The sequence below is a fragment of the Fringilla coelebs genome (genome assembly GCF_963513975.1).
Source record: "Fringilla coelebs genome assembly, chromosome: 13".
In the NCBI taxonomy this organism is placed as follows: Eukaryota; Metazoa; Chordata; class Aves; order Passeriformes; family Fringillidae; genus Fringilla; species Fringilla coelebs.
In genome coordinates, this window is record NC_140039.1 from 10,711,450 (window position 1) to 10,731,565 (window position 20,116).

General features: G+C 51.8%; 2 protein-coding genes across 2 annotated transcripts; both read left to right on the forward strand.

Annotated features, from left to right (window-relative positions):
- Positions 1-1,377: 1,377 nt before the first annotated feature.
- SLC26A6 (solute carrier family 26 member 6) lies at positions 1,378-6,418 on the forward strand (the record flags this gene model as incomplete). The annotated part of the gene is made up of 19 exons (XM_084214552.1): positions 1,378-1,505; positions 1,807-1,946; positions 2,044-2,154; positions 2,423-2,595; positions 2,674-2,838; positions 2,966-3,118; positions 3,299-3,381; positions 3,474-3,621; positions 3,728-3,841; positions 3,938-4,015; positions 4,147-4,242; positions 4,365-4,471; positions 4,556-4,625; positions 4,765-4,857; positions 4,960-5,064; positions 5,587-5,763; positions 5,887-5,941; positions 6,194-6,315; positions 6,395-6,418. 19 exons carry the CDS (start codon positions 1,378-1,380, stop codon positions 6,416-6,418), a joined length of 2,142 nt encoding a protein of 713 aa, XP_084070678.1.
- Positions 6,419-9,769: 3,351 nt separating this feature from the next.
- UQCRC1 (ubiquinol-cytochrome c reductase core protein 1) lies at positions 9,770-18,689 on the forward strand. Its single transcript, XM_084214487.1, has 13 exons — positions 9,770-9,900; positions 10,291-10,431; positions 10,889-10,975; positions 11,980-12,109; positions 12,859-13,057; positions 13,636-13,715; positions 13,863-13,978; positions 14,384-14,527; positions 15,266-15,426; positions 16,397-16,482; positions 16,932-17,020; positions 17,564-17,639; positions 18,470-18,689. The coding sequence occupies exons 1-13, from the start codon at positions 9,829-9,831 to the stop codon at positions 18,532-18,534; spliced, it is 1,446 nt and encodes a 481-aa protein (XP_084070613.1). The 5' UTR covers positions 9,770-9,828; the 3' UTR covers positions 18,535-18,689.
- Positions 18,690-20,116: the final 1,427 nt, after the last annotated feature.

Genomic DNA, 20,116 nt, shown 5'->3' on the forward strand with positions numbered 1-20,116 from the left:
CCGGAGGCTCTGGGTAACCCTTCTTGTCCTGGTCACAGCTCCTGCTCCAGGGCATGGGTTGGGGAGCGGACATCCATGGGAGCCATGGGGGCACAGCAGTGCTCTGGGGACGCAGCTCTTGGCAGGAGGTTGGCACCAGGTTGTGCCCAGTGGCAAGAAGCCCCCTGCCTTGCATGTGACGTGGGTGGTCAGGCATGGCAGCATCCTGGATCTAGCTGGAGACCAGGAGCTGGGACTGTAGTAGACAGTCACCAGAATGGGATGGCTCTGGGCACAGTGGTAACAGCGCTGGGTTTGCCACAGCTGCTGAACCCAGCACACCAGGGCATCAAGGGGAGCATGGTGGGTGCTGTGCATCCATGGGGGTGGGAAGCAGGGTAGCTTCTTGGCAGGGCAGGAGGAAGGGCAGGAGGCAGGGAACAACGTCTCAAAGATCACTGGCTGGTTCTAATAAATAGAAGGAAGCTGAGCACGCACCTGACTGGTGGCCCCTGACCAAGCTGAGCACAGCAGGTAGGAGGGGTGGGGATAACACAGGGGCTCAGGCTGGCACAGCCCTAGGCACTCAGGGAGGGGATTGTGAGTCCAGCTGCTGGTGGATGAGCACCTTAAGACTGATCAGGCCACCAGCTGGGTGGGCCTGGCATGATGGTGCAGCTCTCAGAGTGAGCCATGAGCAAGGACAAGCTGTGGATTTGTACAGGGATTTCTCAGACTCACCATCCCAGCCCTGTGAAGGGTGAGACCTCAGCCCAGCCCAGCTCCTCTGCTCACAGGCTCATCCCGCTCTGCAGTGCAGGGGTCAAGGGAGGGCACTGTTGGAGGGATGGTGAGCCGTGACAGTTGCCGGGGTTTCACATTCCTGCTTCCCTCATGTGTAAAGGGACAAAGTCTGCAGATGGGACTGTGGGATGGATGGGGCTCTGCTCAGCAGCTGTGCTGGCCCACTGCCCTGCCTTGCTGCAGGAGGGGAAGGTGGTTGGCACCAAGGTGGGTCCTACGTGGGCAGGCGGAGAGGGAGCCCTTCGAGGCAGCTCTGCTGGCAGACCCCACCCGTGCATTTCAGTGGGGTGGATGGGGCTGCTCTGGGGAGCGAGTGGGCAGCACTGATTGCCAAAGCCTTCCCTGCCCACCTGCTGACTGCCTACTGCTCTTCATTTTGAGGCAGTGCTGCTGCTTCAGGACTCCCAAAACTCAGCTGGTGCCTATCCTCAGGGCCATTCCTGCCCACCTGGTTGGCAGGTGGGACGGTTCCGTGGGCAAGTGGAGCTAGAGGAGGGGCTTCAGGGTGGGTAGGATACCCCTGGCCGTGAGAATGCGGCTGAGCTGTCCCTTGTGTCCTTGCAGTGGACTGGCATTCCGGAGAGCCAGGTGGGCATGGCAGCAGACATGGCCCTGAGCCACCGAGGGCCCCGTGAGGTGCTGAGCGAGGCTGAACTGGAGGAGGTGGCGCACAGGAAACCTCCCACCAAGCCCTCTCTGCGTGGCTGTCTCCGCAAGACCAGGTAAGACCATGTGGCCAGTGGGATGTGCCTGGACCTTGCCCCATATAAAGTGAGCCCCACCTTGCCCCATTCTGCACCCCAGCCACCACAGGGAGCTGCAGACCTGGGGGTTCATTTCCCTATGCCCAGATACTCATGTGCCCACTCTGTCCTCCTGCCTGGAGGGACACCAGGCTCTAGTGGATGGAGCTGATGGTCCCACAGATCCCACTGCTTCCCGTGGGGCCTCATCCACCCTCACTGATGACCCCAAGCCCCCTGCAGTTGTGCTCAACTTCAGCTCCTGCTCCCTCCCCACCAGATGCTCGGGCTCTGCTGCCAAGTCCCTGCTGTTCCGCTTCCTGCCCTTCCTGCGCTGGCTGCCCCGCTACCCCATCAAGGACTGGCTCCTGGGGGACATTGTTTCGGGCTTCAGTGTGGGCATCATGCACCTGCCCCAAGGTCAGTGATGCCATGCCCAGGCTGCCAGGGGCCCCCCCACAGCTGGGGTGGTCAGGGGTTGGCCATAGGTGACATGTCTCTCTTCTCCACCTTCTAGGGCTTGCCTATGCGCTGCTGGCTGGGCTGCCGCCAGTCACGGGTCTCTACTCCTCCTTCTACCCCGTCTTCCTCTACTTCTTCTTCGGAACGTCAAGGCACAACTCTGTGGGTGAGCTGAGGCACCATGTGCTCGCACAGCAATGGTGGGGAGAGAGCAAGGATGTCCATGGCACTGCATTACCACATCAGCCTCTGGGGGAACCTTTCTTGCTTTTACTTTGCTCCACCAAGAAGGGGGTTGGCCAAGACAGAGCCAAAATATAGTGTGGGTGCTTTGAGCCCGGCCTAAGGATAGAGGAGCTGACCCTTAAGAGGTCCTCTCAGAGACATCCTGGTGCCCACCTTGGGCTCCCTGCCCAGACTCTACCCGTTCTCAGGTCCCTTTGCCGTCATCTCTGTCATGATTGGGAGCTTGACGGAGTCCCTGGTGCCCAGTGAGAACTTCCTGCAGTCCATCAATGGCAGCAATGCAACGGTCAATGAGGAACTGCGTGACGCTGCCAGGGTGGAGCTGGTGGCCACCATCACTGTCCTGACGGGTATCTTCCAGGTAAGGTGGTCCCAGCCTAGTCTAGCAGAGAACAGGAGACTGTAACCTGTGGGTCATTTCTGCCATCTGTTCTTCCAGGTAGCCCTAGGCATCCTGCAGTTTGGATTCGTGGTGACCTACCTCTCAGACCCGCTGGTGCGTGGCTACACCACAGCTGCCTCTGTGCACGTCCTCATCTCCCAGCTCAAAAATGTTTTTGGAGTGTCCCAAGGCGAGCACTCAGGGCCACTCTCTCTATTTGTGGTGAGTGGGGGCTTGCTGGCACCCAAGGACCCCTGGTGTTCACCTGTGGGGCACATAGAGGCCTCCAAAAACCTGCTGGGGAGGCATCAACTTTCCTGAGCACATTCCCTCCTCCTGTGTTCTCTAGACCGTCATCGATCTCTGCAAGAAGCTGCCAGACACCAATGTGGGCACCCTGGTGACTGCCATCATTGCCATGGTGGCCATCTTGATTGTGAAGGAGCTCAACCACAAGTTTGCTGCCAAATTGCCCATGCCCATCCCCATCGAGCTTATCACGGTACCCAGAGCTGCCCCAGCCTCCTGTGGGGATACAGCCAGGAATCCCTGGTGTATCCCTGTCCCCTTCAGGGTGGGGAGTGGTGGAATTGGGCTCCTTGGCAAGTGCAGCTCCAGGGCATGTGTTCCTCCACCACCCTGTGCAGGAAGACCCTGCCTCACTCCAGTCATTCTCCCCCAGATCATCGTTTCCACTGGCATCTCCTATGGCGTCAACCTGAAAGACAAGTTTGGCATCTCCGTGGTGGGCAACATCCCCAGCGGGTGAGCAGGGCCTGAGGGTGCAGGGGGCTGTGCCAGGGCACGGTGCTGCCCACAGCCCCCCTGTTTGAGCCCCATCTCTCTCTTGAATGTAGGTTGAAGCCACCTGTGGTCCCTAACATGAGCTACTTTGGGCAGGTGGCGGGCAATGCCTTTGCCATTGCTGTGGTAGGCTACGCCATCTGCATCTCCCTGGGCAAAATCTTTGCACTGAAGCATGGCTACAAAGTGGATAGCAACCAGGTGATGCTCTGAGGCACAGGGCCCCACCCTGGGTGAAAGCTAATCTTGCCCTTCTTGCAGCTAGGCGAAAGCATGGTGCTCCCCTGCCACTGCTCTGTCCCTGCAGGAGCTGATTGCATTGGGCCTCTGCAACTTCCTAGGAGGCTTCTTCCAGTGTTTTGCCATCAGCTGCTCCATGTCGAGGAGCCTGGTACAGGAGAGCACAGGGGGCAACAGCCAGGTGGGTCTGGGCAGTGCTGCCCCCCTCTCTGGGGCTGAACCAGGGGCAGGAAGCAGTGGGGGCTCACCCCTCGCCTCCTGCTCTCCTTCTGCACAGGTAGCTGGTGTCATCGCATCCCTGGTCATCCTGGTGACTATTCTGAAGATTGGAGAGCTCTTCCGGGACCTGCCCAAGGTACATCTAGTCCCACAGCCCCAGTGTCACATCCCTCACCCGTGCCTGTCCCATGGCATGGTGACATGGTAGGGGAACAGCGAAGAGATTTGCACTCAGCTTCCTCATAGCTGCAGAGATTTCTCTCCTAGGCCATCTTAGCTGCCATCATCATTGCAAACCTCAAGGGCATGTTCAAGCAGTTCAAGGACCTCAGCACTCTCTGGAAGTCCAACAAGGTGGACCTGGTAAGGTGCTGGCCAGCCCTGGGGCTGTGCCCTTGTTCCTGGAGAGGATTTCTCCACCCTCCCTGAGGCTTGTGGGTGCCAGTGGAGAGGCTGTGCTGCAGCTGACTGTGTCCCCTCTCCAGCTGGTCTGGGTTGTGACATTCATAGCCACCCTCCTGCTGAACCTGGACATTGGCCTGGCAGCCTCAGTGGCATTTGGGTTGCTCACAGTCATCTTCCGTACCCAGCTGTGAGTACCTCGGGGCTGGGGGGCCACATCTCAAGGGCAGGAGGAGCCTGTGCTGACCTCAGCCCCTTGCTCTCCTCCCTGCAGCCCACACTACTCCATCCTGGGGCGCATCTCCGACACCGATGTCTACAGGGATGTGGTGGAGTATGAGATGGTAACAGCACCAGGGCTTGGGAAGAGCTGCCTGCAGTGGGGGGCAGTTCAAAGCTCACCGGAAAATGGGGCTGGGGGCATTTTGGTGGGGGAAGAGGGGGCTCCATCCCTGGGGTAGCACCCTCCCCATCTGCCCCCAGGCACAGGAGGTCCCTGGCGTGAAGATCTTCCGCTCTTCCTCCACCATCTATTTTGCCAATGTGGAGCTGTATGCTGAGGCCCTGAAGAAAAAGGTAGGAGAGCCACCAGCCTCAGAGTGCTTCCTATGTCTCCTGCCTGCCAGCAACAGGGTGGTGTTGGGGCAGCTGGGGACACAGGGCCACATTGCTTTGCAGAGCGGCATTGATGTGGACCGCCTGATTGAGAAGAAGAAGAAGGCTCTCAAGAAGCTGAAGAAACAGCAGAAGAAACTGGAGAAGGAAAAGGCAAAGAGGAAAAAGGTGCTTCCTTGATCCAGGGGACCACCCCTCCAGTGACATCCTGCACCTCTTCCCTGCCTGCTTCTGACACCTCTGTCAGTGCGCTGGTGGGGCTTGGTGGCCCATGCAGTTCCCAGTTCAGTTTAGGCCAACGGGTGAGAAAGGCACTGGGACTGAACTGTGTCACGCCACCCAAGGTTGGTAGGAAAGCTGGGCTGTTAATGATTATGTGTTGGAGCTACCAAGTCATTAACCTTTTGCAAGTTAATCAGAATTAAGAGCAAGGGCAAAGGCTGGCCTCGTGCCAGATAATGAGCCTGACTCTGCAGAGTGGTGCTGGGGAGAGGGGTGGATTTTGATAAGTCTGAAAAGAGCTCAAAAGTTGGTGAAGACATGAGAGGGGCACTCACTCCTTGGGCCACCCACTGCCTGTGCCCTCATACAGCCAAAGAGCCTCACCAAGGTGAGCCCAGGGGAACACTGCCATGATGAGGGTGCTGCCAGCCCTGGAGCAATGACACCGGGTCTCCTTCCCTTCCCTAGAATGCAGAGGACGGTCCAGGCGTGTCAGTGATTGAGTTGAATGCAGGAGAGAGCAGTGCACCCTCAGAGCCCACCCTGCAGAGCCTAGGGCTGCCCAAGCCCAGCTTCCACGCTGTCATCTTGGACTTCAGCCCCGTCAGCTTCGTGGACACCGTCGCCATCAAGATCCTGAAGAATGTAAGGGGTTGGGGAGCAGGCAGACCAGCAGCCTCACTGATGGTGTTTCTGGGGCCCTGTGGGGTGCCCTGATGGCTGCTGCCGATTCCTCTTCCTGGGTTAAATGTTTGTTCCCATTTGCAGATCTTCAGGGATTTCCATGAGATAGAAGTGGACGTCTTCGTTGCCAGCTGCCCGGGTGAGGGGGATCTGCAGAGTGATGAGCCCTGGCTGGGCATGGCCAGCCCTTTGGCACACAGCCGATAGCCTGGGGGTCCCCCCATGCTGCTCCCACCCCCAGGGTTTCCTCAGGGCATGGATCTTGCAGGCTGTCCCATGGTGGTGACCCAGGTGTCCCCCACACCACAGGAGGCGGGAGGAGGCTGCTCTGGGTGGGTGGCAGGGGGCTCAGCTGGGTGCCATCACTTTAGATATTTATCCCTCCACACAGTATCTGTCCTGGCCCAGCTGGAGCGGGGCAACTTCTTCAGTTCAGCCATCACCAAGCACTCCTTTTTCCCCTCGGTGCATGATGCCGTGGTGCACATCAGCAGGGAGCGGCACCAGGCCTCGGTGAGCACCCAGCCTTGCTGTCCCCAGCGTGCTGATGGAGAGGGCAGCCACACCAACCCCTCCCTGTCTGCCCCCTCAGGTGGACCACAGCACCAGGATGTAGCCCCTCAAGAGGAAGACATCTCCCCCAGGAGACGGGCAGGCAAGGAAGGCTTTGCCACCCCGATGGCACCAACTCGCCCACCCTGGGGCCCAGACGCCCCGATCCCCACCAGCCCCTGCGGACTCTGGGCGCTGGGGCCCTGCCCTGTCCGTGAGCCCTGCTGTGATGGGGCTGCTGCTGCAGCATGGAGCTGCTGCTGGCTGTGGCACTGAGGGGCCGCTGCTGCCTCCACACCGCCCCAGCACGGCCTGCCCCAGCCCACGACGTGGTTTGGGGGTGGCGGAGGGGCCAAAGGGCTCCTGCTCCCAGCAGCGGGCTGGCATCATGAATAAAGCTCCGTGGTGTTCCCCAGGGTTGGTTTCAATGCCCTTTCCTCCATAATGGCACTTCTGGGGCAGACCACCCCACTGCACTGCTGGGAATGGCCTCCCTGTGGGTGGGCTCCCACCACCCACCCTCTGGCTCTTTTCTGCCCCTTCTCGCCATCACCTGCACTGGGCAGCGACATGGGCAGGGATCCCCATCCTCAGAAGGGTCACAGCACCCTCCCTGCCCAACTGGGGAGCCACCAGTGCCTGCTGGCTGCAATCATACCTACACCAAAGGGGAAAGTGCTTGCAGCCAAGAGAAAGCTGATACTGGGTTTTGAGGGGCAGAGATAAGGTTGATTGCACAATTTCAATAGCTAGCATTAATTTTTTTTCTGTTTCTGTGTCATTAATTATAGAGTTGCTGCCTGTATGATGATTAATAGGAATAGTTCTTTATAACCCTTCCCTTGCTGACATCAATAACTTTCATCTTTTCCTGGCTATACCTGTGGCTATACATTAAAGATGAACAGAAGGGAGTAAGTTTTAGGGATATGTTGCAAGTAACCAGATTGGTAGTTCTGGTTCCACTTCTCATTGTCTAAGAAGAACTCAGATTATTTTTGCACTTTTAATAGACTGCTGTCTAGGTTAGCATTAGTCTTTGATTGAGCCAGTCAATTTCTGGCTTCTAAACTTGACTGGTGAATGTAAAGGAGAAAGTCAGAGAGCTTAGGTAGTTCCTGTGTCAGCAGCTTCTCAGTAGTAGGGAGATTTCTGTTCTCAAGTTTATTGCTTCAGCCACCAGATTATGCTTACCCCAAAGGAGGGTGAGATGGTTGGTTCCCTAAATGATGAAATAAGTCTTTCTGCTATTTGTGACTATTAACTGGGGTTTTTTACAAGAAAGATTGATTAAATGGCATGCATCTGGTCTTGGGGGAAACAGAATATTCTTTGTAGGCTTTTATCAAACTGAGATGTCTTAAAGGACGTGACACTTAAAATACAGTCATTCCTGCTAGTTTCAGTTCCATTTTTAGGCTCAACAAACAAAATATGAAACCTCCACCAATAGGGAGGGAAATTTGACTTCCTTCTTTTAGGGAGAAGCTAATTAATAACTTTCACCAGGATCAGAGCAGGCTGTAAAACAAGAAGAGTGCAATGCAAAAGACCAGTCCTGTCCTCTTAGTATTAATATTTGTAACGGGACTTGAATGAAATGCATCAAATCTGTGCTCTTGGGTATCACAACAGTAATAGGTACTTCAGCTGCTGTACTTCTCTCCTAAAGCTAAAAACACAATCCAAATAATCTTGACTCCATGGTCACAATTCACCCTGTGATGTTGACAGGTGAAAAAGGAGCAAAAGGTGGAAAATTACCTGCAAGTTACTTTAATCATCTGTCTAAATCACTGGCCACTGATTTCCTGAATGTTTAAACAGGTCAGTTGCCCATACCTTTCAGGATTTTTGGTCATGTTTTTCTTGGGATTCTTCTAATGTTTCCCCACTAGTTCAGCCTCTGCTCTCAATCCGTTTCTCAAGTACCTCAATAGCCTGGAAATGTATTGTATTTATTTATCACACCATTATTCTCTTCAAAGGGTTGTTTGCCTCAAGTGTCATTTATGCTGATTTTCTGCTAGATTATTTTCAGATGCCAGCAGGTGTTTTGTAATAGCAAGTACACAATCCTATGGCTTGGTTTTCTTTTTATTTAATCTGTCTAGAAAATGGAATGACTGAACATCTTCAACAGGATTTTCTCTGCACAATATGCTTCACTTGAAGGGCATAGATTTGTATCACTAAGATCATCTACCTAAAATCTTGGCACTGAAGAAACTAGTGGTTTGCCAAGAAGGGGATCAGGAGAAATGTTGTAGAGCTGCTATGTGCATATTAATGAAATGCCAGACAGTGAAGCAGTGGACATTTCTGGAGTTTAGTACCATGTTGCTGCATTGGTGTCCATTGTCTCAGTGTATAGGGGCATTTCTGTCTATAAGTATGCTGTCTAAGATTCCTAGCATTTGATGTCGTTTCCTTACTGTCATTTTAATACCTTCCTTCAGATTAAAGGATGATACAATCTTTACATTTTGAAAATCCCCGTTAGGAAACACTATGCAGCAGTAGGCATCAGTCCCCCTTTTTTTTGCCTAGCTTGTAATTTTCATAGACTCATTGAAAATTCTGATAATGTCAATAAGTATACTGCCATTTCTTATACCACTTACCAGGGCTGATGCTGATGCATATTGCTTCATTCTGTATCTGACCTGCCACTTTTTGTGATCTGCAATTTGCTGGGATTTGGTAAAAGCTGGCATATACACTGCCAACTCACAGCTTGGGTGTAGGGATTTCAAGGGCTTTGATGTGTGAGACTGCCATGCACTGGACTTTCACACTTACAACCACTTCACCTTCCATATGTCGTTTCAGTAGTCAATACTCTTTCCTGGAATGTAAACAATAGACTCCCATCCCCCGGGACCCCCATTCCCGTGCCCCCCATTCCCAGGATCTCCATTTCCAGGACCTCAATTCTCCCGGATCCCCATTCCCGGTACCCCCATTCCCGGATCCCCATTCATCCCCATTCCCGGACCCCAATTCTCCCGGATCCCCATTCCCGGACCCCAATTCTCCCAGATCCCCATTCCCGGTACCCCCCTTCCCGGACGCCCATTCCCGGTACCCCTACTCCCAGATCCCCATTCCCGGACGCCCATTCCCGGTACCCCCATTCCCAGATCCCCACTCATCCCCATTCCTGTGACCCCCATTCCAGGATCCCCATTCCCGTGACCCCCATTCCCGGTATCCCCATTCCCGGACCCCCATTCCCGGACCCCCATTCCCGGATCCCCATTCCCGGTATCCCCATTCCCGGATCTCCATTCCCGGACCCCCATTCCCGGATCCCCATTCCGGCCGGTCCCATCCCCGCCCCCCGCGCCGCGCCCTCCCGCCACCAGGGGGCGCGGCCGCCTGCCCGCCCGCTCTGCGCGCGCCCAGCGCCGCCCCGGCCCCGCCCCTGCGCATGCGCGTCGCGCCGGGGCAGTCGGTCTGCGGAAGAAGAAGATGGCGGCGCGCTCAGTGTGCCGGGCGGGTAGCGCGGCCGGGCGGGCGCTGCTGTGGGGCCCGCGCCCCTCCGTGAGTCACCGCGCCCCGCGGGGGCAGCGCGGGGAGGAGCCCGGCCGGGCCGCGGGCGGCCCCGCAGTGCGGAGTGGCTGCCGGGCCCCGTCTGTGCCCCGGCCGGGAAGGTCATAGGGACGCGGCGGGGCCGGGCGGTGCGGGCCGGGCGGCGGTGGCTGTGGGAGCCCCCGGGCCCTGGAGCGGAGCCGGGCGGGCGGGGGGCGGCGGCGGCTGTCACTGTCACCCAGTGCGGGGCTTGCCACCGAGCCGCTGTCCGCTCTGGCACTGGGGTGCGACCGGTTCGTGCGGCTTTTCCCTTGGGGTTTCCCACCTCTTCAAACCTCTGAGTTCCCGGCCCTGCTGAGGAGAACAGTCTGTTAATAGTGATGACAGCCTTTATTTTTACAGGCAGCTTTATTGACTTTGACAAGGAAGCGAGGTGCTGCCTCCTATGCCCAGACACTCCAGAATATCCCTGAGACCCAGGTCACCATCCTGGAGAATGGCCTCCGTGTAGCCTCAGAGGAGTCCAATCAGCCAACCTGCACGGTAAGCTTAACATGAGTTAGGGGCTTATTTGAAACAATCAGTCTTGCCTAGCCTGCAGCTGGTCTTCCAAAAGGGACAGACCCCTGTCTGAACCAGCACTTTTGACAGACCCCACTGCTTCTCTTTGTGAAGAGGTGGGATTAATATAGCAGTAGGAGGCCCAGACTGGTGTTGTATTGTCTTTAGACAAGTTTTCATGCTCTACAAATTTCCTCAGCCTTTTGTATGAGCAGTAAGTGATCAGTAAAAGTTATGTCTCTGGCAAAACCAGATGTGGTGAAGCTTCCAGAGAATAAGCCAAAATATGTGCCCGGAACAGTTGCTAGTTTGTTTTTATTTTGCTTCTTGTAGTGTAATGTCTGTGGACCAGACTTCTTGTTGCTGCTGTTGTGTTTGTGTCATTAGGATGCTGGTTGTTTTCTTCTCTGATGTTGGTACTGGCTGGTTTTGCTGCCAGGTGGGTTTGTGGATCGGGGCTGGGAGCCGCTATGAAGACCCGAAGACCAACGGGGCTGCTTTCTTTGTGGAGCACATGGCCTTGAAGGTGAGGATGTGTGCTAGGTCTGCACAGAGCTGCCCTCAATATTCTGTCCAGACACTGGCCTCTTGTTTTGGAGGCTGTGGTTGTTGAAAGAGGGTGTAAATCAGGTCATCTGAGTTCTAGAGTCTTTGCACACAGTGTAAAAATAAGTCTAAAAATGCATCTAGCCTATGTGGTGCTTATTCGTTGAATGTGCAGCAACTTGCAAGCATGCATGAATTTAAAATAACTCTTATTTACTATTTGCTGATTTTTCCTCTTAAAGGAAAAAATGTTGTAATTAAAAAGTGTGGCACACATAGTGTGTTATACGTTATGAAGCATCTTTCCTCAGGGTAGCACAGAGAGTTCAAAGCAACATTTCCTGTTGCCATTTATTTTACTTTGCTTTTCTTACTGGTCCAGCAAAGTTCAGAGACTGCAATTCTTGTTTTTCAAATTATGCAGGTGTCTGCTGAACAGGGCAGAAGATGTCTAAGCCTGGCACTTGTTGGCTCAAGTTCAGCCTGTGCCTTCATAGGCAACTACAGCATCTGGCTAGCTCCTTAAGAGATGGGCCCTGTATTAGAAAGTCTTCTGTTTCTATTTGTCTTCTTCTGTATGTCACTGCTTGGATAGCTAGAAACCTGTTTATTTTTGGTTTGGGCTTGTTGTTAGTTTACTTCCAGGGATGTGCTGTTCAAACACTGTTGTCTCAGCATAGGTTGTCTCCTTCCCTGCTGAGTTTGTGTTGGTTAGTGGTGATGACAGCCTTTATTTTTTCAGGCAGCTTTATTGTGCTTCAATAAACACAAGCTTTATTGACAGTTTGTGTTGTTCTTTCAAAATACACTTCAGACATCCTTTATCTAGAGGAAATAAGCCAAGTATTAAATCTCTTGTCTTGTGTAGTTGCCCTTGTTTTTTATGAATCACAAGACAGAGTTTATTGTTAGTTTCATTGCTTTAATTCTGACCTAAAGGGAAGTTTGTTCATTTCATAGCTGAGTTTATCTGGTTTCCTTTAGGGCACAAAGAAGCGTCCTGGCTCGGCCTTTGAGAAGGAAGTGGAGAGTCTGGGAGCTCACCTGAACGGGTACACGTCCCGTGAGCAAACCGCCTTCTACATAAAAGCCTTGTCCAAGGACATGCCCAAAGGTAGGATGGCCAGGGCAGAGTCTGACTGGGAGGTCAAGTCAGTGCATGTGCTTCTGTTTCTCACCCCCAAGCATCTTTTCAATCAGCAGACCAGGGACTGAAGTTGAAGCTGAGCAGTAAATTGGAGGTTCTGATTGGTGGTTGCAGAGATCAGTGCAGTGATGTGGTGCTTCAAGGCCATGTGTTCATGTCTCTCTAAACCAAGAGTTCCAGTTATGTCAGGCTGCACTGCCTTGCCAGAAGGGAAGATGGGAGGGATTCACTGGTTTGTGGTTGTTTGATGGAGCTTAGCAGCTGAGGTCAGCAAGAGCTGCTATGTGAGCAGTCCTCAGGGCAGCTCTTGCAGGTGCTGCTCATGCTCTGTACTGCCGTGTGCTGCCTTCTCTGGGTCGGTTTTGGGCAGATTTGAGTAGCAGCCTTGCTCTAGACATGGGCATTGCTGTAGGCTTCACAAACTCTCTGTGAGGATTCAGAGTGTATGTGGAAGAGAACTTACTTCTGACGTAGTTCACCTTTGCAGATGTAGCCTGCACTCTGCTGATGAGGGTGCCTGGCAAGCTGATTTGGAGACTTCTTGCTAAACCAGTGTTGTTTGTTCCTCCCAGATGCTTTGGGAATGGGTAGCACTCAGCTCTGTTATGTTGCATGCCCTCCCCCAGCATGGTTTTTGCTCACTCCTGTGTGTCTCCTTCCAGCAGCACTGGGTAGCAGCCAGGCAGTGGGATGCTAACGTAGGAATTGTGTTGCAGTTGTAGAGCTTCTGAGTGACCTTGTGCAGAACTGTGCACTGGAGGATTCTCAGATTGAGAAGGAGCGTGCCGTCATCCTTCAGGAGTTGAAGGAAATGGACAACAACCTGGCAGATGTCACCTTTGATTACCTTCATGCCACTGCTTACCAGGGGACTTCACTGGCCCACACCGTTGAAGGGACCACAGAGAACATCAAGTGAGCAGCAGGCTGATGTGATGCACAGCCTAGGGCTGCAGTCTGTGGGGTGCACGACTGCTGCTTCCTGGGTGTGATGACTGCACACTGTGTACATAGAGGTGTTCTGGCCCCATGGGCTTCTCCTTGTGCCCTGACTGTGTTTTCCCCATTGGCACTGGTGAAAGTGTAATGCTGCATGAATTCCTTAGAACCACCCCATGCAAGCCCTTCCTGAGGCTGGAATGGCCAGGTTGAACTTTCTCCCATACTTCTCAGTTTGTTAGAAATTAGAGAGCTAGGGGTGCTAATTAAAGCAGTGGCCTTGTGTTAGCTCAGTGACTGGGTTCAGTGCTCTCCCACCTCTATTGAAGTCTATCTTGAACTCTCCATCTTGGTTGCTGGTTCCCGTTCTTTGTGTTCTAGAATTAGAGCACAGGGCAAACACAGTACACAGTGCAGTCTTGCTTCTAAAAAGCATTGTTACCCTGCAGCAGAGCAATCATTGCTGTCTCTGTACTGTGAACTTGCTTCTTCTAAGCTTTTCATTCCTCCATAGTTGGAGATGCTGACATTCTGGGTCTCTATGTTCTTTCCAGGAGGCTGACTCGAGGAGATCTGGCTTCATATATTGATACTCACTTCAAGGCACCTCGTATGGTCCTGGCAGCTGCTGGAGGTAAGTTCTAGATCCTTGTAATCCTGGGAAGCCTCGGTATTTTCAAGCATGTGATCAAACTTGTCTCACATCACTAAAGTAAAATCAGATAATTTTGGTAAATTAGTCCGTTTTAAGACTGAAGATCTCTCTCTTTATCGTTGCCAGGCATTTCCCACAAAGAACTCGTAGATGCAGCTAAGCAGCACTTCACTGGGGTGCCTTCTAAGTCCAAGGGGGATACTGTGCCTGCCCTCAAGCGCTGTCGCTTCACAGGGAGCGAGGTAAATTTGTTTTGGTCCCCATGAAAACAAGCAGCTGTTGCCCAGCTGTGGAATGAATGTGAAAGCAATTAGAGCTGCTTCTCAGTGGAAAAGTCTGTTCATGTGTGTCAGAGAAGCTGATGATGCACCATCTTGGTAGTGCTCCCATGTTCTCTGCTTGGGGATTATTGCCACGTGTTGGGTTTTAGATGGGACCCAAACCCTTAGGAGTGTGAGGCTGTTGCTCCTATGATCTGCTGCAAAACTCACATCAGAACAGCTGGTTTGTGTTCAGTTTTGCCTGGGATTGTTTCATTTCACTGGAATAACATCAAGTGCCCCAGTTTGTCAGCCTGGCATCGCAGCAGGCTGCAGACAGATTGCAGTGTTGATGCAGTTCTCCCCCACTCTTTGATGATTTTCCAGATCCGTGCCAGAGATGATGGTCTGCCCCTTGCCCATATTGCTCTTGCTGTGGAGGGGCCAGGATGGGCTGATCCGGACAACGTGGTCCTCAATGTGGCTAATGCTATCATGGGGCGCTACGACCGCACTTTTGGAGGGGGGAAGGTAAGAGTCTTGGGAAAGCAACAGGGAGAGCCTGGAGCCTTTTCCTGTGAAGTACTATGCAGAATGTGCTTTTTTATTACGGTGGATGTGCTTTAGGAGAGGCTATTGTGGTTAGCTTCCAACTGTGAAGGGGTTAGGAGTCTGGAAAGTAGAATAGAAGTGTAATCGAGGCTAATCCAGGACAGTTCTTGAGAGGTGATGCTGGCAAATGAACTGAACATTTTGTGGAAGAGGTATAGCTGGTGAATTCATAGCAGCTTGTTCCCACCCTCACAAGTAACCACTCGGTGGGGGTGGTGATGGACAGAATACTCTACAGTCTCATGATGCAAGCTTGTCTTGCCACTGCAGAGCAAATGGAACTTGTTTAAAACCTCAGTATTGCATCCATTATTGTCTGAAATCTGTCTGGCCTGTATATCTGTGCTAACCCCTGCTGCTGGGAGACCTTGTCTTTCTCATTTTTTTCCACTCCTGCGGTGGTGTGCATACCAGCTTTTCATCTGCAGCTGGGAAAGGAAGTGGTTCTGCTGGATGGACTCCTAGGCCATTGTCTGTGGCTTTTCCAGCAGGGATTCTCATCTGTTGACCACATGAAGGCTCTAAATTAAGCTCTCCTTCAGCAAAGTGTTCCGCTCTGTCTTGTCTATGGTCTTTGTGAAAACAGCTCAGTGGGAAAGAATTTGAACTGTGAGGAAGCTGAAAATGAAATGGCTGACAGCATCTCCTTATTTACAGAATCAGTCTAGCAAGCTGGCTACGCTTGCTGTGGAGCATAATCTCTGCCACAGTTTCGAGCCATTCAACACCTGCTACTCTGATACAGGCCTCTTCGGTTTCCATTTTGTTTCTGATCCTCTGTCCGTAGATGATATGATGTTTTGTGCTCAGGGAGAGTGGTAAGTACAACTTTGGCACAAGCTGCTGTTCAAGATCTGAGCCCCTTGTAGGAGACTGAGCTGCTGGGGGAGCATATTAAGTTTACAGAGAGCTGTGTCTCTTTATGAACTTCTTGGTAACTTGCATTCTGGTTAAGTGATCCTGTGGTTTCTGTAAATCTCTAAGAATGTGGCTTTTGAGGAGCTGTTTTAGTCCCTTAGGGCTCTTCTGCTCTTTTGTTTATGCTTTTAAGTATTAGCACTGAGGCTTTGGGGCTTTTTATATACAAGTGAGATCATTCCTTAGACAAGGCTTTCCTAGGTGCCCAAGAGATTGATCTTCATTGTCTTGTTAAGCCTGAGCAAAGCAGGCAGAGTTCCTGCTGCTCAGGCTCTTGTCTTGTGGCTGATGAATGACCTACTGCTGGAATCATGCCAGTGTTTGGGAGCCTTCTGGCTGTCCATCTTATTGTGTCTATGAACCAGTTCAAGGCTACATCTGAGTTACAAGCCATTCTGTGTGGAGCAGGTGGAGTGAGCCCTTGCCCTGGAGACGTGGCCCATTGGCAGGAGAAGAAGGGATGTAGCAGCTGGAGTCCAGACAGACTGTGGAGCTGTCTTGTTCTTTGAGCATCAGTTTCCATAGCAGCTTGCCATGCATGGGAATGGCTGACACGCCTTCCCTCCCCTGTGATAGGGCAATGCACAGCACATGCTGCTGTGCCTGCTGGGCAGGCCAGAGCCAGCACCAGGGCTGCTGAACCTCTGAGTGTAACTCAGCGTGTATCCTGCTGGCTGAATCCCCTGCCTGTGTGCTGGAGCTCTTGCCTCCTGCTGCTCTATGGAGATCCAGGATGAATGTCAGCCTGCAAGACAAGCAGTGTTGATAACAGCTTATTTTTGAGGAGACTGGGGAAAGGGAAGAATTCACGTTCTGTCTGAGCAGAGAAACATCTTTAAGAGTTTTCGTCATCTTCAATGTCTTCTCCAGGATGCGTCTGTGCACCAGTACCACAGAGTCAGAAGTGAAAAGAGCCAAGAACTATCTCCGAAATGCCATGGTGGCTCAGCTGGATGGTATGTTCTGGTTGATGGATTGACCACTGTGCAGCTTTCAGAGGGTTTCTGCTTGAGGTTCTCCTGGGGAGCAGGACCTGTCCTAAAGATTGCAGTTCTGCTGGCAGGCACTGGGCAAAACTTCCTTTTCCTGCTCCACACTCCTCCTGCCATGTTGTCAAAGCCACTGACCCCAGTCTTCTGTGCTCCCAGGAGTGACATACTGCTGGTGACCTAAGAACTGAGACCCTCAAACTGGTCTGCCTTGGCTCTAGCTTTGGAGATGAGTGAAGAAATCTGTGTATCACGTAGCTCCTGCTGGAGCTGCATAGAGTGGGAATTAGGACTGTGCTTTGTTAGCAGAGGGTTTAATGCTTAAACTTCCTGCTCTGTGCTTTGGCTGATGATCAGGCTGTGCAGTTCTGGAAGGCTTCTTGGTGCACTGACCTTGCAATATCTTCAACATCCAGGTACCACACGAGTGTGTGAGAATATTGGAAGCCATCTCTTGCACTACGGACGCCGTATCCCTCTGGAGGAGTGGGATGCCAGGATTTCTGTAGGTATCCATTTGTTTTGCGGGTATACCCGAGCATGGTTGGTGTCAGCATTGTCTGGCCTTGGTCTGCTGCAGTAACGTGTGGCTTACTTATCCCCTAATCAGACTGCCTGGAGTCAGTCCAGTGGTTATCCTGCTGACACTGGTGTAACTGTCAGAATCTCTGGCTTAGACACAGTGTCCCTGTGACTGGAGTCAGTCCATCCCAAAAAGAGGGAATAAAATTGTGTTAAGTGGCGCAACCTGTAATTCCTGTAGCAGTTTTCCTAGTGGTGTCCCACACCTCATTTGTGGAATTTGTGCAGCCGCTCTTTTCCTTAGAAGACTTCTGATTTTGGCTTTGTCTTCTGTACCCACAGGAGAATGCACTCTTTAGGGAGGTTAGCCATCCTTGCAGGCAGAGCTAGGCAGTTGGTGCAGATGGCTCCAGGGGTCTGATTGATCTTTTAATGATATGATATGGTAATGGCAACAGTTAGTTGCAACTTTGAGAAGTGTAGATCTGCTGGAAGAGTCATTAATTGCTTGTTTGATCTTTTTTAGGCCGTTGATGCAAAAATGGTGAGAGATGTGTGCAGTAAATACATCTATGACAAATGCCCGGCAATTGCAGCAGTTGGTGAGTAGTAGGTGACAATCAGTACACACTTAAAAAGCAAGGCAGGGCCGAGAGCTTAGTGGAAGTGTTACAGGCAGTCCTCATGTGTCTGTCCTGACTCATTAAGCCACTCTGGTTCTTCACTGATACCATCCTGTCTCTGCATATGAGGTGTGCCAAGGCACATTTGCCACGAGATCAGACTTGCAGGTGATGGAGATGCAGTGGCAGTGAGCTGCTGGCTGTCCTCCCAACTCTGCCTGCTGTGGAGCTGTGACTAAGACAGGGAGTCCTGTAGCTGGGTGCAGGCCCAGCACGTCTGCCAGGTGTCCTTACCCTGGGGTCAGGGTGGTTTATGTAAGGGAAGTGAAGGGACCTGATTCTCCTGTGCTGCTCTGGCATGTCTGTCTGGCCAAGGACAAATTCCTTTCGGAAAACCTGCCTAAGCAGCTCAGCTCTGCTGCCTCCTTCCTGTGTGTTGAGAATTCCCCTCCTCCTTGCAGCTGTTTCCTCTGGCCTTCAAAGTGGAGCAGGCTGAAAAAGGGAGACAGTGTTTGAGCAGGAAGTTGAAATGTTGAAATGACTTGGTGGTTCCCTGTATTTGATACCTGTATGGGAGCTGTACTGAGCATCTGTACACTGTGCACTGTGAGAAAACACCTTATTCTGTCAGGAGCTGGTATCTGCTAGTTTTCCTGATGCAGGTTTGAGCTGTAGTTGCCTGGTTTTGTGCAGAGCTGCTATGGATTGCAGGCACAGGCTGCTCTGCCACCATCTGCCTTAAAGACCATAAGAAACTGTACAGGGATTTTTAACAATGTGTCAAAGTAACTTTACTCCTGTTCACTCAGGTCCCATTGAGCAGCTCTTGGATTACAACCGCCTCCGCAGTTCCATGTACTGGGTCCGTCTCTAGGATGTGTTGCCTGCAGATTGGAAATAATGAAGCTGTGCACTGTGCCAGGTTCCCTCTGGCTCTGAATGTCTTGGGCACCACGGGCAAGCTGAGTCCATTCAAAGCAGCTGTCTTCTCTGTGTTAAATGTATAAAAATAAATACATCCTATGTGGAGTTGGTTCTGCTGGTAGTCAACTGTTCTTCCTGGGTGGTGTGTGTAGACATTGTTCATCTTGCCAAACTGGGGAGATGGGATGTGAGGAGCTGGAGCTGTTGATAGGCAAACATCTGTCCAGAGGGGCTTTGTTATAGCAACCTATATGTTTCTATATGGTGATGTGTTACCTCTCATCTTAAGCTTCCTGGTTATCTGTAAACCAGCTCAGTAATGAGCAGAGATTATTGTCTAGTAGTGGTGTTGGACTACACATTCTTCTTTTACTTTCCATCCAGTGAGGCTCAGCTAGGCAATAACTGAGAACCTTCTTACTGGCCTGTACCCATAAGATAATCTCTAGGTCTGAGTAGTTGGAAGAGTTACCCAGGCCTGTCTTTTTGGTGTTAAACTGGTTGTTGCTCCGTTGTCTTGCCTCTGGGAAGTTGGAACATGGAACAGAAAGCTGAGCGAGGGGGATGGAGAAAAGTTTCCCACCAGGTGGCACTAGCCTGTCACAACTACCCTTGGAAGCTGCAAGGTATTCCTGTTTGATTTTTCTTTGGGATAAATGTCTCTGAGGTTCTCATTTTATTTCCAGGTTCTGTCCTGACAAGGGAGATTTAAAAATAGTGTAGAAGTTTCTCAGAGTTAGTCATTACACTTGAGACTAATCCAGTGTACTAAGTCATTTGTGCTGAATCTGGATTCTTGATCAGAGAGTCAGTGTGTCTGAGCCCATTGCATATACTAGGCAAGTTTGAAACTGTTAAATGCTCTTGATGCAATTTGGGTTTAACTATTGTCACAAGCTCTGGCTTGTTACAAGTGCACTGAGGGCTGAAAAACTAAACAAGCTCACTTATGCCTCCAGCCTTGTGGAACCAGTAAATGGTTCTGTCTTGGTTTTGTGACTGCAATCAGACTGTAATCCTCTTTTATCTTCCATTGCTATATATTTTCCCCTCTTGGTTAATTTTCCAAAGTGTTATGCAGTTGGTGAGAGATACAAGGAAAGAGATCCTTAGCATTTCCTACAAGTTTTCTTCTTTGGGAATGTATGTTTTCCTTGAGCAATTAATTCCTCGGGCTCTTCTCTACTAGTTTATTCTAGGAACACATTCAAATCCCTCAGCAACGGATGCTTTCCAGGTTGCTCTGTTTTTCTGGAAAAGCAGCTGGCTGTGCTGAGCCTTGCTCCCAGCACTTCAGCAAGGACCAACTCCTGACCAAAGGCTGCCCCTCTGCTAGGCTGCCTGGCTTATGCAGCCTTAAATGGATTTTGTAGATGCTTTTTCCTTGTAGAACTCTTGAGTATCTGGGCTGATCTGGACAAGGAGCCATGCCCTGGTGAGTGGCACTGGATGCAGAGGACTGTTGGTTGCCTGTTAAGAGTTAAGGCTGAGCTGTGCCCAGGATGTTGGCACTTTCAGGCTGCAGTTGTGGT